General features: G+C 69.0%; 1 protein-coding gene across 1 annotated transcript; it reads right to left on the bottom strand.

Moving 5' to 3' along the window:
* Positions 1-1428: 1428 nt before the first annotated feature.
* On the bottom strand, positions 1429-10783 carry STARD10 (StAR related lipid transfer domain containing 10; the record flags this gene model as incomplete). The annotated part of the gene is made up of 6 exons (XM_084280495.1): positions 10510-10783; positions 4338-4485; positions 3700-3803; positions 3200-3317; positions 2926-2978; positions 1429-1635 (listed from the first exon to the last, which is right to left on the bottom strand). Exons 1-6 carry the CDS (start codon positions 10669-10671, stop codon positions 1429-1431), a joined length of 792 nt encoding a protein of 263 aa, XP_084136621.1. The 5' UTR covers positions 10672-10783.
* Between the last annotated feature and the right edge of the window lie 1842 nt (positions 10784-12625).

Here is a 12625-nt window from a genome sequence, read left to right as displayed (position 1 = left end):
GAGCACACCCAGAGACAATGGGATGCTGGGGGGGGCCCAGAGTGAGCCCCCCCCCCAAAAAAAAAACCCTGCCTGACGATGCTGGGAGACCCCCCCCATATGCCTGGGGGGTGGAACCCCCCCAGCCCCCCCCCAATACACCTGGGGGTGCCAGGAGAACTCAATATACCTTGGAGGGGCCAGGACCCCCTCAATCCCCCCCCCCATACACCTAGGGGGCCAGGACCCCCCTCAACCCCCCCCAATATGCCTGGGGGTGCTGGGAGCCCCCCCCCCAGTCTCAGGGGTCTGCTCAGGGGTCCCAGGGGGGGTGCAGGGTTACCCCTGGGCTCAGCAGTGGGGGTGCAGCCCCCCTCCTTTCCATCTGACTCCCCCCCCCAACAAGGGCACTTTGGCTTTGAAGGGACTGGACCCCCCCCCAGGGGGGGCATCAGTGGGGGGGGGGGGGTGAGCAGCGATGGGGGGGGTGTTGTGTGTGCCCCCCCCAAAAAAAATGGATTGGGGCAAATGGGGGGGTCGTGGGGGCCATAAATGGGGGTGAATGGGGGGGTCATGGGGGCAAAGGGGTTTGGGGGTCATGGGGGCCATGGATGGGGGTGAATGGGGGTTGTCATGGGGGCAAAGGGGTTTGGGGGCGGGGGGGGTGCGGGGGTATCCCATGGCTCAGCAGCGGGGGTGCAGCCCCCCCTTTCCTTCTGGCACCCGCCGGGACCCCCCCACTCCCCCCAAGGGCACTTTGGCTTTGGGGATGGTGTCACATCCCATGGGGGCTGCAAAGGGACTGGACCCCCCCCAAAAAATGAATGGGGGCAAAGGGGGGCCCATGGGGGCCATGAATGGGGATGAATGGGGGGTCGAGTGGGCCAGGAATGGGAGTGAATGGGGGGGTCATGGGGGCAAATGGGGGGTCACATGGGCCATGCATGGGGGTGAAAGGGGGTGTCATGTGGGCAAAGGGGGGGCTGCGAGCCCATAGCACCCCGTGTTATGGGGTTCGGGGGTGTGGGGGGGCGTGCGGGGGTACCCCATGGCTCAGCAGCGGGGGTGCAGCCCCCCCTTTCCTTCTGGCACCCCCCGGGACCCCCCCCCACTCCCCCCAAGGGCACTTTGGCTTTGGGGGATGGTGTCCCATCCCGTGGGGGCTGTGAAGGGACCGGACCCCCCCCCCCAAAATGAATGGGGGCAGATGGGGGGGTCGTGGGGGCCATGGACGGGGGTGAACGTGGGGGGTCGTAGGGGCAAAGGGGGGGTCGCGGGGGTAAATGGGGGACCGTGGGGTCCACGGATGGGGTGAATGGGGGGGTCGTGGGGGCAAAGGGGGGGTCGCGAGCCCATAGCACCCCAAGCGATGGCGTCGGGGGTCCGGGGGGGGGGGGGGGTGATGTCTGGGGGGTGGTCCCGGCGGGGTGCCGGAGGAGGGGGGGGGGGTCAGTGTGCCCCCTCCTCGTCGCTGCCCTCGGCGAGGCCGCTCTCGTCGATGTGCTCCAGGGAGTCCGCGTGCTGCAGCGCCAGCTCGGCCAGGGGCAGCGGGGGGAGGGGGCTCTGCTCCGGGAACAGCCAGGGCTTGAAGTGCGGCCGGTGCCGCTGCTTCCAGGCCGGGTACTTGAGCGCCGAGCGGTACAGGCGGTGCAGCGCCTGCGGGGGGGGGGGGGGGGATGGGGATGGGGATGGGGTGGGGATGGGAGGGGATGGGGGGGGATGGGATGGGGATGGGGATGGGGATGGGGTTTGGGATGGGGATGGGATGGGATGGGATGGGATGGGATGGGGATGGGGACAGGATGGGATGGGGATGGGATGGGATGGGATGGGATGGGATGGGATGGGGATGGGGAGGGGATGGGATGGGGATGTGGAGGGGGAGGGGGATGGGGAGGGGGATGGGGTGGGATGGGGATGGGAAGGGGATGCGAAGGGGAGGGGATGGGACAGGATGGGGATGTGATGGGGATGGGTATGGGGATGGGATGGGGGGATGGGATGGAGATGGGATGGGACAGGATGGGGATGGGAGGGGATGGGATGGGATGGGATGGGATGGGGATGGGGATGGGGATGGGGGTGGGGGTGGGATGGAGTTGAGATGGGGATGGGAATGTGATGGAGATGTGGATGGGGATGGGGTTGGGGGGTTGGGGATGGGATGGGGATGGGATGGGGTTTGGGATGGGATGGGGACGGGATGGGGAGGGGATGGGGATGGGGAGGGGAAGGGGATGGGACAGGATGGGGATGTGATGGGAATGGGTATGGGGGTGGGATGGGGGGATGGGATGGAGATGGGATGGGGATGGGAGGGGATGGGATGGGGATGGGATGGGGATGGGCATGGGGATGGGCATGGGGTTTGGGGATGGGATGGGATGGGATGGGATGGATGGGGAAGGGATGGGGATGTGATGGGATGGAATGGGAATGTGATGGAGATGGGATGGGAATGGGGATGGGATGGGGAGGGGATGGGATGGGGATGGGATTTTGGGGTTGGGGATGGGATGGGGATTGGATGGGATGGCAATGGGGTTGAGATGGGGATGGGATGGGGTTGAGATGGGGATGGGATGGGGTCACATTGTGCCACCCCACAGAGACACCCCACTAACCACAAAGGGGTGACAGCCCACACCCCACCCTGCCAAACAGGAAGGGCTCACCCCCCCCCCATAACCCCCCCAAGCCCCCCCACCAGCTGGGAAGGGGTGACACCCCCAGAGCCCCCCCATACCCCTCTTAATCCCACAATACCCCCCAGAGCCCCTCCTTAACCCTCCAATACTCCCCAGAGCCCCCCCATACCCCCCTTAACCCTCCAATACCCCCCCATACGCCACCTTAACCCCTCAATAACCCCAACAGCCCTGTTGTGGCCAATGGGTCGCCCGCCCGTACCCCCCTGTCCCCCCCGACCCAGTGCAGCCCACTCACCTTGGGTGCCAGGAACTGGGAGGATTTGTTCACCACCCACTTGGGCAGGGAACCTGGGGGGCATGGGGAGACAGGTCAGGAGCAGCCCCCCTGCCCTCCCAAACCTTCCCAGCCCCCCCCATCAAGATTAGGGGGGGTAGAGGGGGGGGTGGGAAAGGGAAGTTCAGCATCCTAAGATGCTTCTGGGCAGCCTGAGGTGAGCTCAGCCCTGGGGGGGGGAGAGTGGGGGGGGGTCGTCCCCCCCGCGGGGCACAGAAGGGGGGTCCCCCTTTACCTTTGGGGTCCACCTGTGCCAGGTAGGTGATGGTGCAGCTCTTGTCTCCTGTGCCCTGGATCAGGTACCCGGTCTGGATGGAGACGGCTCGCACCATGTCCTTCCGGGGGGGGTACTTCTGCGGGGGGGGGGGGGGGCACGGGGACACACGGGGGGGGGATGTCGATGGCAGGGCCAGGCACCCCCTGACACCCCCCCAACCTCTCCAGTCTCCCCCCAGGCTGACCCATCATTGGGCAAACCCAGCCCCCCACCCCCGGCATCCCCTGGAGTGGGCAGCACCCCAGACCCCCCATCCCCTCCCATCGCCCCTCCTAGGACCCCCATCGCCCCCCCATCACCCCCCCAGCCTCCCCATTGCCCCCACAGACCCCATTTCCCAATCGCCCCCCCAGCCCCCTATCTCCCCCCATCGCCCCTCCAGACCCCCAGCTCCCCCCATCGTCCCCCCAACCCCCTCAGCCCCTTCCCATCGCCCCCCCCATCGCCCCCCCCCTCACCGAGTGCTTCACCGAGTAGTTCATGATGATGTAATCGCTGCCCATGGGCAGCCAGGAGCGGAGTGTGATGACATCACGGTTCTTCAGGGGCTTGGGGCACTTCCCTGGGGGGGGACAACACAGTGAGACACCCCCCCTCCCAGTTCAGGTGTGTTGGAGGGGTGTGGGGGGTGTCCAACCCTGCCCCTCAACCCCCTCCCAAACCGGTACCCAGAACCCATGAGGATGCTCAACCCGAGGATGCTGCTGGGGCGGCTCCCCCACCCTCTGAGCCCCCCCAAACCCCCCCAAAACCCTCCAGACTCCCCCTCACAATGCAAGTGTGTGTGTGTGGGTGTCCAACCCTGCCCCTCACACCCCTCCCAAACCGGTACCCAGAATCCATGAGGATGCTCAACCCAAGGATGCTGCTGGGGCGGCTCTCCCACCCTCTGAGCCCCCCCAAACCCCCCCAACCCCCCCTCACAGTGCAGTGGGGTGTGTGTGGGTGTCCAACCCTGCCCCTCAAACCCCCTCCCAAACCGGTACCCAGAATCCATGAGGATGCTCAACCCAAGGATGCTGCTGGGGCGGCTCCCCCACCCTCTGAGCCCCCCCAAACTGCCCCCCACCCCCCCAGCCCCCCCGGCCCCCCTCACATGCGTAGTAGCCCACGTCGGCGTTGGCCGTGAGGCGCCCGATGTCGAAGGTCTCGATGACGTTGGGGTCCCAGTGGCTGCGGTACTCGGTGTCGTGCAGCACGTCATAGAGGGTGGCGGCCGCCACCTCCCGGCACTCCATCCTGCACTGCGGGGCGGGGGGGTCACCCGCAGCCCCCCCGCCACGCGGGGGACCCCTCACACCATCCCCAGTGCCCCCCCCCCCCCCCGCCTCCCCCTCCCGCCCCAGGAGCTGGAGCTCCACCAGTTTGGCCCAGTTTGGCACCTTGCAGGGTGACACCCTGATGCTGGGGGGCTTTCGGGGGGGGGTGGAATTTGGGGGGTACCCTCTCACCTCACCTCCTCCCCCCAATCACTAACAGCCCCCCCCATCCTGCCCCAGGGGCTGGAGCCCCACCAGTCTGGCCCAGTTTGGCACCTTGCAGGTGCTGGGGGGGCTCTCAGGGGGCAGGATTTGGAGGGGGAGGATTGAGGGGGGGGGGTGTTACCATCTCACCTCACCTCTTCCCCACCCCCATCACTAACAGCCCCCCTCTCACCTTCCCACCCCAGGAGCTGGATCCCAACCAGTTTGGCCCAGTCTGGCCCAGTTTGGCACCTTGCAGTGACACCCCGATGCTGGGGGGGCTTTTTTAGGGGGGGGTACCCTCTCACCCCACCTCTTCCCTCCCCTCATCACTAACACCCACCCCCCAAAGCCCCCCCAGGGGCCAGGCCCTGTGCTGTGGGGCAGTGGGCTTGGGGGGGTGCGGGGGGGGGGGCAGCCCCCCCAAGTTGGGAGCAGCTCTGGTGACCCTGGCAGCCAGGTGAGGATGGGAAAGGGGGGGCTGCCGGCCCCCCCCAGGGATGCTGTCTGGGAGGGGCTATGGGGTGATCCAGAGCCTGTCCCCAACCCCACACCCCCTGTCCCTGCCCCACGGAGCCCCCTCTGCCCCACAGAGCCCATCCCTGCCCCATTGAGCTTGTCCTGTTCCACGGAGCCTGTCCCCAACCCCACAGCCTGTCCCTGCCCCACAGAACCTGTCCCTGCCCCACATTCCCTGTCCCTGCCCCACAGAACCTGTCCCCAACCCCACATTCCCTGTCCCTGCCCCACAGAACCTGTTCCTGCCCCACAGAGCTTGTCCCCAACCCCACATTCCGTGTCCCTGCCCCACAGAACCTGTCCCCAACCCCACATTCCCTGTCCCTGCCCCACAGAGCTTGTCCCCAACCCCACAGAACCTGTTCCTGCCCCACATTCCCCATCCCTGCCCCACACCCCCTATCCCTGCCCCACATTCCCTGTCCCTGCCCCACACCCCCATCCCTGCCCCACGGAGCCCCACCACGGGAGGGGGCAGCCTGGCCAGGCAGTTTCAGGGAGTGTGACCCCAACTGGCAACTTTGGGGTCCCCCCCAGCACCCCCCACACCCCCTCATACGCCCAACCCCCCCTACTCACCTCCCCCACCCCCTCACCCCCCCCATGCCCGCAGGATCGGGCCCCGCCAACGCTCCCCCCAGGTGTGGGGTGACTCAGGACCTGCCCGGGGGGTGACGCGTGTCCCCGGGAGGGGGGCTGGGTGGGGAGGGGGTGCTGGGGGGGGTCAGGGTGCCGGTGCCAGGCGGGAAGCGCGCGGAGCATCGTGCCCCAACCCTGGGTCAATATTGACTCTGGCGTGTGGGGCCGGGAGGAGGAGGAGGAGGAGGAAGTAAGAGCGGGGAGGAGGGCAGCACCCCCCTCCCGGGACCCATCTGCAGCCTGAGGGGACCCCCCCCAGGCAGGAGGAACCCCCCCACCCTGGGGTCACCTCACCCCCCACCCCAGTCAGGGTGGGTGGACGCTGATGATGTCACCCAGCCCTGGTGTCACTGCCAGTGACCCCCCCCCCCCCAGGCCACACACGGTGTGTGGCTGTTAATTAAAGGGAAGATAATTACCCCCCCTCTGCGGGCCGGATGCTGACACCCCCCCCAAAATAACCCCCCCCAAAATACCCCCCCCAAAATACCCCCCACCCAAAATACCCCCCACCAGGGCCTGCCCTGCACCACATTGGCAGAAACCCCCCCCTTCCCCCAGATGCTTCCCATGGCTCCCAGCTGGGGGGGGGATATGGGGGGGGCAATATATTGGGGAGGGGGCATTTGGGGAAGGGGGGGGTCCCCAACACCCCCAGGGCCGTTTTGGCACCGTGAGGGTTCATGGGTGAGCGTGAGGAGCCCGTCCCATCCCATCCTGCCCCAGGAGCCACCCAAACTGGTTGGACAGGAGCTGCACCCCACGGCGGGGGGGGGGAGGGGGGCAAAGAGGTGGGGGGAGAGACGAGGTGGGGGGGGGGGAGAGGTGAGGGAGGGGGGGAGCAGCCGCCTGGAACGGGCCGAGCCCGGGGGGTGAAGGGCGAAGTGGTGTGGGAGTGATGAGAGAGGGGGGAAAGGGCTCAGGGGGGCACAGGGGGCAGCCCCCAGCCCACTCCCCAGGGTGGGGGGGGAGCCCTGGGGGTGTGGGGGGGCCGAACCTCCCCGGTTTGGGCTCGCTGTGCCACGTTGGCGATGCCACGTGTGGCGTGAGACCTGGTCAGGCCGCCATGTCCCAGGGGCTGGGGTCAGCGGGGAGGGGGCGGGGTTGAGGGGGGCACAGGGTCAGGTGGGGGGGTGTGTGACACACCCCCCCCGCACCCCAAAACAGCGGCTCGGCACCCAACACCCAAACACTCAGTGGGGGGTCCTGGCTGGGGAAGGTGCTGGGGGGGGCAGGAAGGGGGAGGCCGGGAGTTTTGGGGTGGGGGGCTTGGGACCCCCATGAGGAGTGATGGTGTGAATGGGGCCCCATCCTGGTGGGGGCGGGGGGGGGGGGGGGGCGCTGAGCCCCCTGACAGGGTTTATCTGAGCAGCCCCCCAGCCCCTGAGGGGGCTGCATGGCTTGGGGGGGCTGCACAGCTTTGGGGGGGGCTGCATGGCTTGGAGGGGGCTGAACACCTCTGGGGGGGTTCTGCATGGCTTGGGGGGGGGGGGGGGCTGAACACCTTTGCAGGGGGCTGAACACCTCTGGGGGGGCTGCACAGCCCAGGGACCCCCAGGGCTGGGTGGGGGCTGGGGGCACCCAGTGTGCCCACCCCCTGCCACGCCGCCAGCAGACGTGGCACAGCCTGATTGTGGGATGGGCAGGGTGTCGTCCCCCCTCCCAAACCCCTCCCCTCACACCCCTCCGTGCCCCCCCCCGCCACTGTCCTCACCCCCTCCCCACCCCACTGGATCCAGCCCCCCCAAATCCCACTGGGATGATTTGGGGGGGGCATAGGGGGGGCTCAGTGGGGTGGGCACGGGGGGGGTGTCAGAGCATCAGGCTGCAGTGACCCACGGAGGGGACATTCCACGTCACACTGCCACCTGGTCACACCTGGGGGGGGGCACAGGGACACCCCCCCCCCCCCCATCCTCGCACAGGGGGCACCGCAGGCCGCGGGCCTGTCCTGGGGTCACCGTGGTGTGACCGTGGCCTTGGCAGGGAGCAGCAGAGCCGGGGCCCTGGCACAGCCAGTGCCACCGTCACCGTGTCACCCCCGTCACCGCCGGTGTCACCGCCCCCGGTGTCACCGCCATCGGCCCAGGGACAGGTTCCCCCAGCACTTCTTGTTTGCACGGCTGCGCAGGCCGCACCGCCACCGCCGCCACTGCCACCGTGTCACCGCCACTGCCACCGTCATCATCACTGTCCCCACCGCCCTGCCACCGACCCCACCACTGCCACTGTCCCCCCCCCACTGCCACCATCCCCACGGCCCTGCCACTGTCCGCCCCCCAATGCCACCGTCCCCACCGCCCTGCCACAGTCCCCCCGCCACTGCCACCGTCCCCCCCCCACTGCCACCGTCCCTCCCACTCTGCCACTGTCCCCCCCCACTGCCACCGTCCCCACTGCCCTGCCACTGTCCCCCCCCCACGCTGCCACCATCCCCACAGCCCTGCCACTGTCACCCCGCACTGCCACCGTCCCCCCCACTCTGCCACCGTCCCCCCTGCCCTGCCACTGTCCCCTCCGTGCTGCCACCATCCCCACGGCCCTGCCACCGTCCCCCCGGCCCTGCCACCATCCCCATGGCCCTGCCACCATCACCCCCCCACTGCCACTGTCCCCACCGCACTGCCACCATCCCCACTGCCCTGCCCCCATCCCCATGGCCCTACCACCATCCCCACTGCCCTGCCACTGACCGTCCCCCCCCCCTGCCACCGTCCCCCCTGCCCTGCCACTGTCCCCACGGCCAGGGCCTTGGCCCTACAGCAAGGCCAACACACAGGGGACACTCCACGGTGGTGCTGGTGACACCAGCCAGGGCTCCTGCCGGCCACCACGGCCCGACAGCCACCGGCAACCCCGACCCAACACCCAGCTGGCCCCAGCGCTTGGGGGGGGAGGAGAGGGGGGCAAGCGTGGCCCTGGGGAACCCCTGGCACCCCCCAAGGCACATGGGGTCCTGCAGCCACCATGGGGACCCCAGAGGAGAGGGGCTGGCGGGGGCTGAGATGGGGTGAGGGGACAACAGCACTGGGACATAGCGGGGGGCAGCCCCCCCCCCCCAGTGCAGCCCAGGCCACATCTCCCCCACCCCCCATACAGCGAGTGCGGGGGGTAGCTGGGGGTGGGGGGCACAGGCACCCCCAGGGTTCCTGTTTGGCCCTGGTGTGAGTCCTGTCCCACTCCATGCCCCCTCTGTCCCTGGGGGTCCCTACCTGTTCCTGGGGGTCTGGGAGTCCCAGCTCACTCCTGGGACCCCACTTATCCTCAGGTCCCTGATGGCAAGAGGGTCCCTGCACACCCCCCCTCCCCGGGGTGCTGCATCGCCCTGGGGTCTCCAGCAGCCCCCAGGGTCCCTGCCCCCCGCCCCACCGGGTGCTGCCTCCCCCATCCCGTTGCCTCATTAACTCCTGGGGTCCCCGCTCACCCTCAGGGTCCCTCTGCACCCCAGGGTGCTGCCTCACCCCCTGAGGCCCCACTCATGGGGGGTCCCTGTTCCCCCTGGGGTGCTGCATCACCCCCAGGTCCCTGCTTGTCTCCAAGTCCCCACTCCTCCTGGGGTGCCCGTTCACCCCCTGAGCCACCACTCATGGGGGGGTCCCCACTCACCTTGGGGTGCTGGCTCATCCCCCCAAATCCCTGCTCACCCTGGGGTGCTGGCTTGCCCCTTGAGACCCCACTCACTGGGGGATCCTCACTCCCCTTAGGGTGCTGGCTCACCCCCCAAGTCTCCATGCCCCCTAGGTGCCAGCTCACCCCCCAAATCCCCACTCATAGGGGGTCCCCACTCGCCTTGGGGTGCTGCCTCACCCCCAAAGTCCCTGTTCATCCTGGGGTGCAAGTTCACCCCCTAAATCCCCACTCATGAAGGGGTCCCCACTCGCCTTGGGGTGCCAGTTCACCCCCAAGTCCTCACTCCCTGGGGGGTCCCCATTCGCCTTGGGGTGCTGCCTCACCCCCTGAGCCCCCACTCCCCCTGGGTGCTGGTTCACCCCCCAAGTCCCCAGTCCCCCGGGGTGCCAGTTCACCCTCTGAGCTCCCACTCATGGGGGTTCCCTGCTCGCCTTGGGATGCTGCCTCACCCCCCAAGTCCTCACTCACTGGGGGGTCCCCACTCTCCCCGGGGTGCCAGTTCACCCTCTGAGCCCCCACTCATGGGGGTTCCCTGCTCGCCTTGGGGTGCTGCCTCACCCCCCAACTCCTCACTCACTGGGGGGTCCCCACTCTCCCCGGGGTGCCAGTTCACCCTCTGAGCCCCCACTCATGGGGGTTCCCTGCTTGCCTTGGGGTGCTGCCTCACCCCCCAAGTCCTCACTCACTGGGGGGTCCCCACTCTCCCTGGGGTGCCAGTTCACCCCCCAAGTCCCCACTCCCCCCGGCTGCCGGTTCACCCTCTGAGCCCCCACTCATGGGGGGTCCCTGCTCCCCTCGGGATGCTGCATCCCCCCAGACTCTTCCACCTCTCTGGGGGGGGGTCCCACTTGACACCAGATCCCTTCCCACCCCCCTCCTCATCCCGGGGGGTCCCCCCGGTGGGGGGTCTGAGTGGCGGGCGCTGGGTGCTCCCGGTGCCCCGGGGGGTGTCAGAGAGGGGAGGGGAAGCGGGGGGGGGGGGGGGGGGGGGGAATTGCGGGGGTGGGGGTGTCTCACCTTGATCTTGTGGAGGGAGCGCTCGGGCTCCAGGAGCTGGACCCAGACGGCCACCCCCCCCTTGCTGTAGGTGAGGTTCCAGCCCCGCTCCGACTCGCACTCGGCCCGGAACGCCCCGAAATCCCGGTCGTCGGGGATCTGCACCGTGTCGCGACCCGACATGGCCCCGCGACACACGGGGGCCCCCCCTTTACGCCCCCTAAATACGGGCACTGCCGGCTGTAAACACGGAGATTCCCTCCTCTGCTGCCGCTTCCTCCTCCTCCTCCTCCTCCTCGCCCCCCTCTCGCCCCCCCGCAGCCGGTGCCGGTGCCGCGGGCGGGTGGCAGCGGCCTCACGGCGGCGGCATCCCCGGTGCGCGGTGCGACATGGGCCGGGGCGGGGCGGGGCGGGGCACCGGCGGGGGACAGCCCGGGGGTGGGGGGACCGGGGATGGAGACAGCCCGGGGGCGGCGGAGGTGGGGGGAACCGGGGATGGAGAGAGCCCGGGGCGGGGTGGGGTGAACTGGGGATGGAGAGAGCCCGGGGCGGGGGGGGGGGGAGCCCGGGGGCGGCGGAGGTGGGGGGAACTGGGGATGGAGAGAGCCCGGGGCGGGGGGGGGCGGACCGGAGATTGGGGTGAACTGGGGATGGGAAGAGCCCGGGGATGGGGGGGGAGGGACCGGGGGGGCCGGGAGAGCCCGGGGTGACGGGGGACAGGGGATGGGGAGAGCCCGGAGTGGGGGAAGGCGGGAGGAACCGGGAGGCACCGGGGATGGGGAGAGCCCGGGGAGGCACCGAGAGCACCGGGGGTGGGACCGGGAGTACCGGGGAGAGGGAGAGCCCCGGGGTGGGGAGAGCCCGGGGGGTACCGGTGGCACCGGGGGTGGGGAGAGTCCTGGGGGGCACCGAGAGCTCCGTGGAGAGGGAAAGCCCGGGGGGCCACCGGGGATGGGAAGGGTCGAGGGGCTACCGGGAGAATCGGAGAGGGGGAGAGTCGCGGCGGGAGGCACCGGGGGTGGGGAGAGCCCGGGGGGTGGGACCGGGGGTGGGAAGAACCGGGGGGTACCGGGAGGACCAGGGAGATCCGGGGGGTGGGACCGGGAGCTCCGGGAAGGGGAGAGTCGGGGGCGGGGGGAGAGCCCTGGGGGGGCACCGGGAGCACGGGGAGGGGGCGATTGGGAGGGGAAGCACCCCAGCACCCCCAGCACGTCCCGTGCACATGCCAGGAGCCTGCACGCGGGTGCACACGCGTGTTCCTGCCTGCACACCCATGGGTGCACACACCCTGGGCACCCACCACCCTGCACCCACATCCCCACGTGCCGGCTGGGAGCAGAGGGACACGCAGCCATCGCCGGTGCTGTCTGGGGGCGGGTAAAGGACCCACAATTTGGGGGGGGCCGGGGCTCAGGCCATGTGTCACGTGAAGGAACCAGCACCCGCTCCCACCACCCCACGTACCAGTGATGAGGTGGCCGCCACAACTCTGCCAGGGAAGAGCTTTTCCCTCCCATCTGAGCTGACCCTGCCCTGGTGCAGCTTGAGCCCATTGCCCCTTGTCCCATCTCCTGTCCCCTGGCTGAAGAGACCATCGCCCACCTCTCTGCACCCTCCTGGCAGGTCAGTGGAGGTGCTGAGGTCTCCCCTCAGCCGCTCCTCAGAGGATTTGCCCTCCAGCCCCTTCCCCAGCCTGGTTGCCCTTCTCTGGACTCGCTCCAGGACCTCCATGTCCTTCTTATGGGGAGGAGCCCATCAATGATGGGCAACAAACAAGCATGTCCACCCAGAACATGCTGTCTCCAGGCCACCACCACCACAGAATAGTGGGGTTGGAAGGGACCTCAAGGGATCATTGAGGCCAACCCTCAGATGAAGGGGGTAGACAAGGGGGATGGAGTGAAGCTGGAGGAGGGAAGGGTGAGATGAGATATTGGGGGGAAGCTCTTTCCAAAGAGAGTGGTGAGGGGCTGGAAGGGGCTGCCCAGAGAGGGGGTGGGTGCCCCATCCCTGGAGGTGTTCAAGGCCAGGTTGGATGGGGCCCTGGGCAACCTTGTGTAGCTCCAGGTCTGGAGGTTGGTGTCCCTGCCTGTGGCAGGGGGTTGGAGCTCTGTGACCCTTGGGGTCCCTCCCAACC

The sequence above is a fragment of the Gallinula chloropus genome (genome assembly GCF_964237585.1).
Source record: "Gallinula chloropus genome assembly, chromosome: 1".
Lineage (NCBI taxonomy): Eukaryota > Metazoa > Chordata > Aves > Gruiformes > Rallidae > Gallinula > Gallinula chloropus.
Note: the sequence above shows the minus strand (reverse complement) of the source record. Positions and strands in the feature narration are given on the sequence as shown.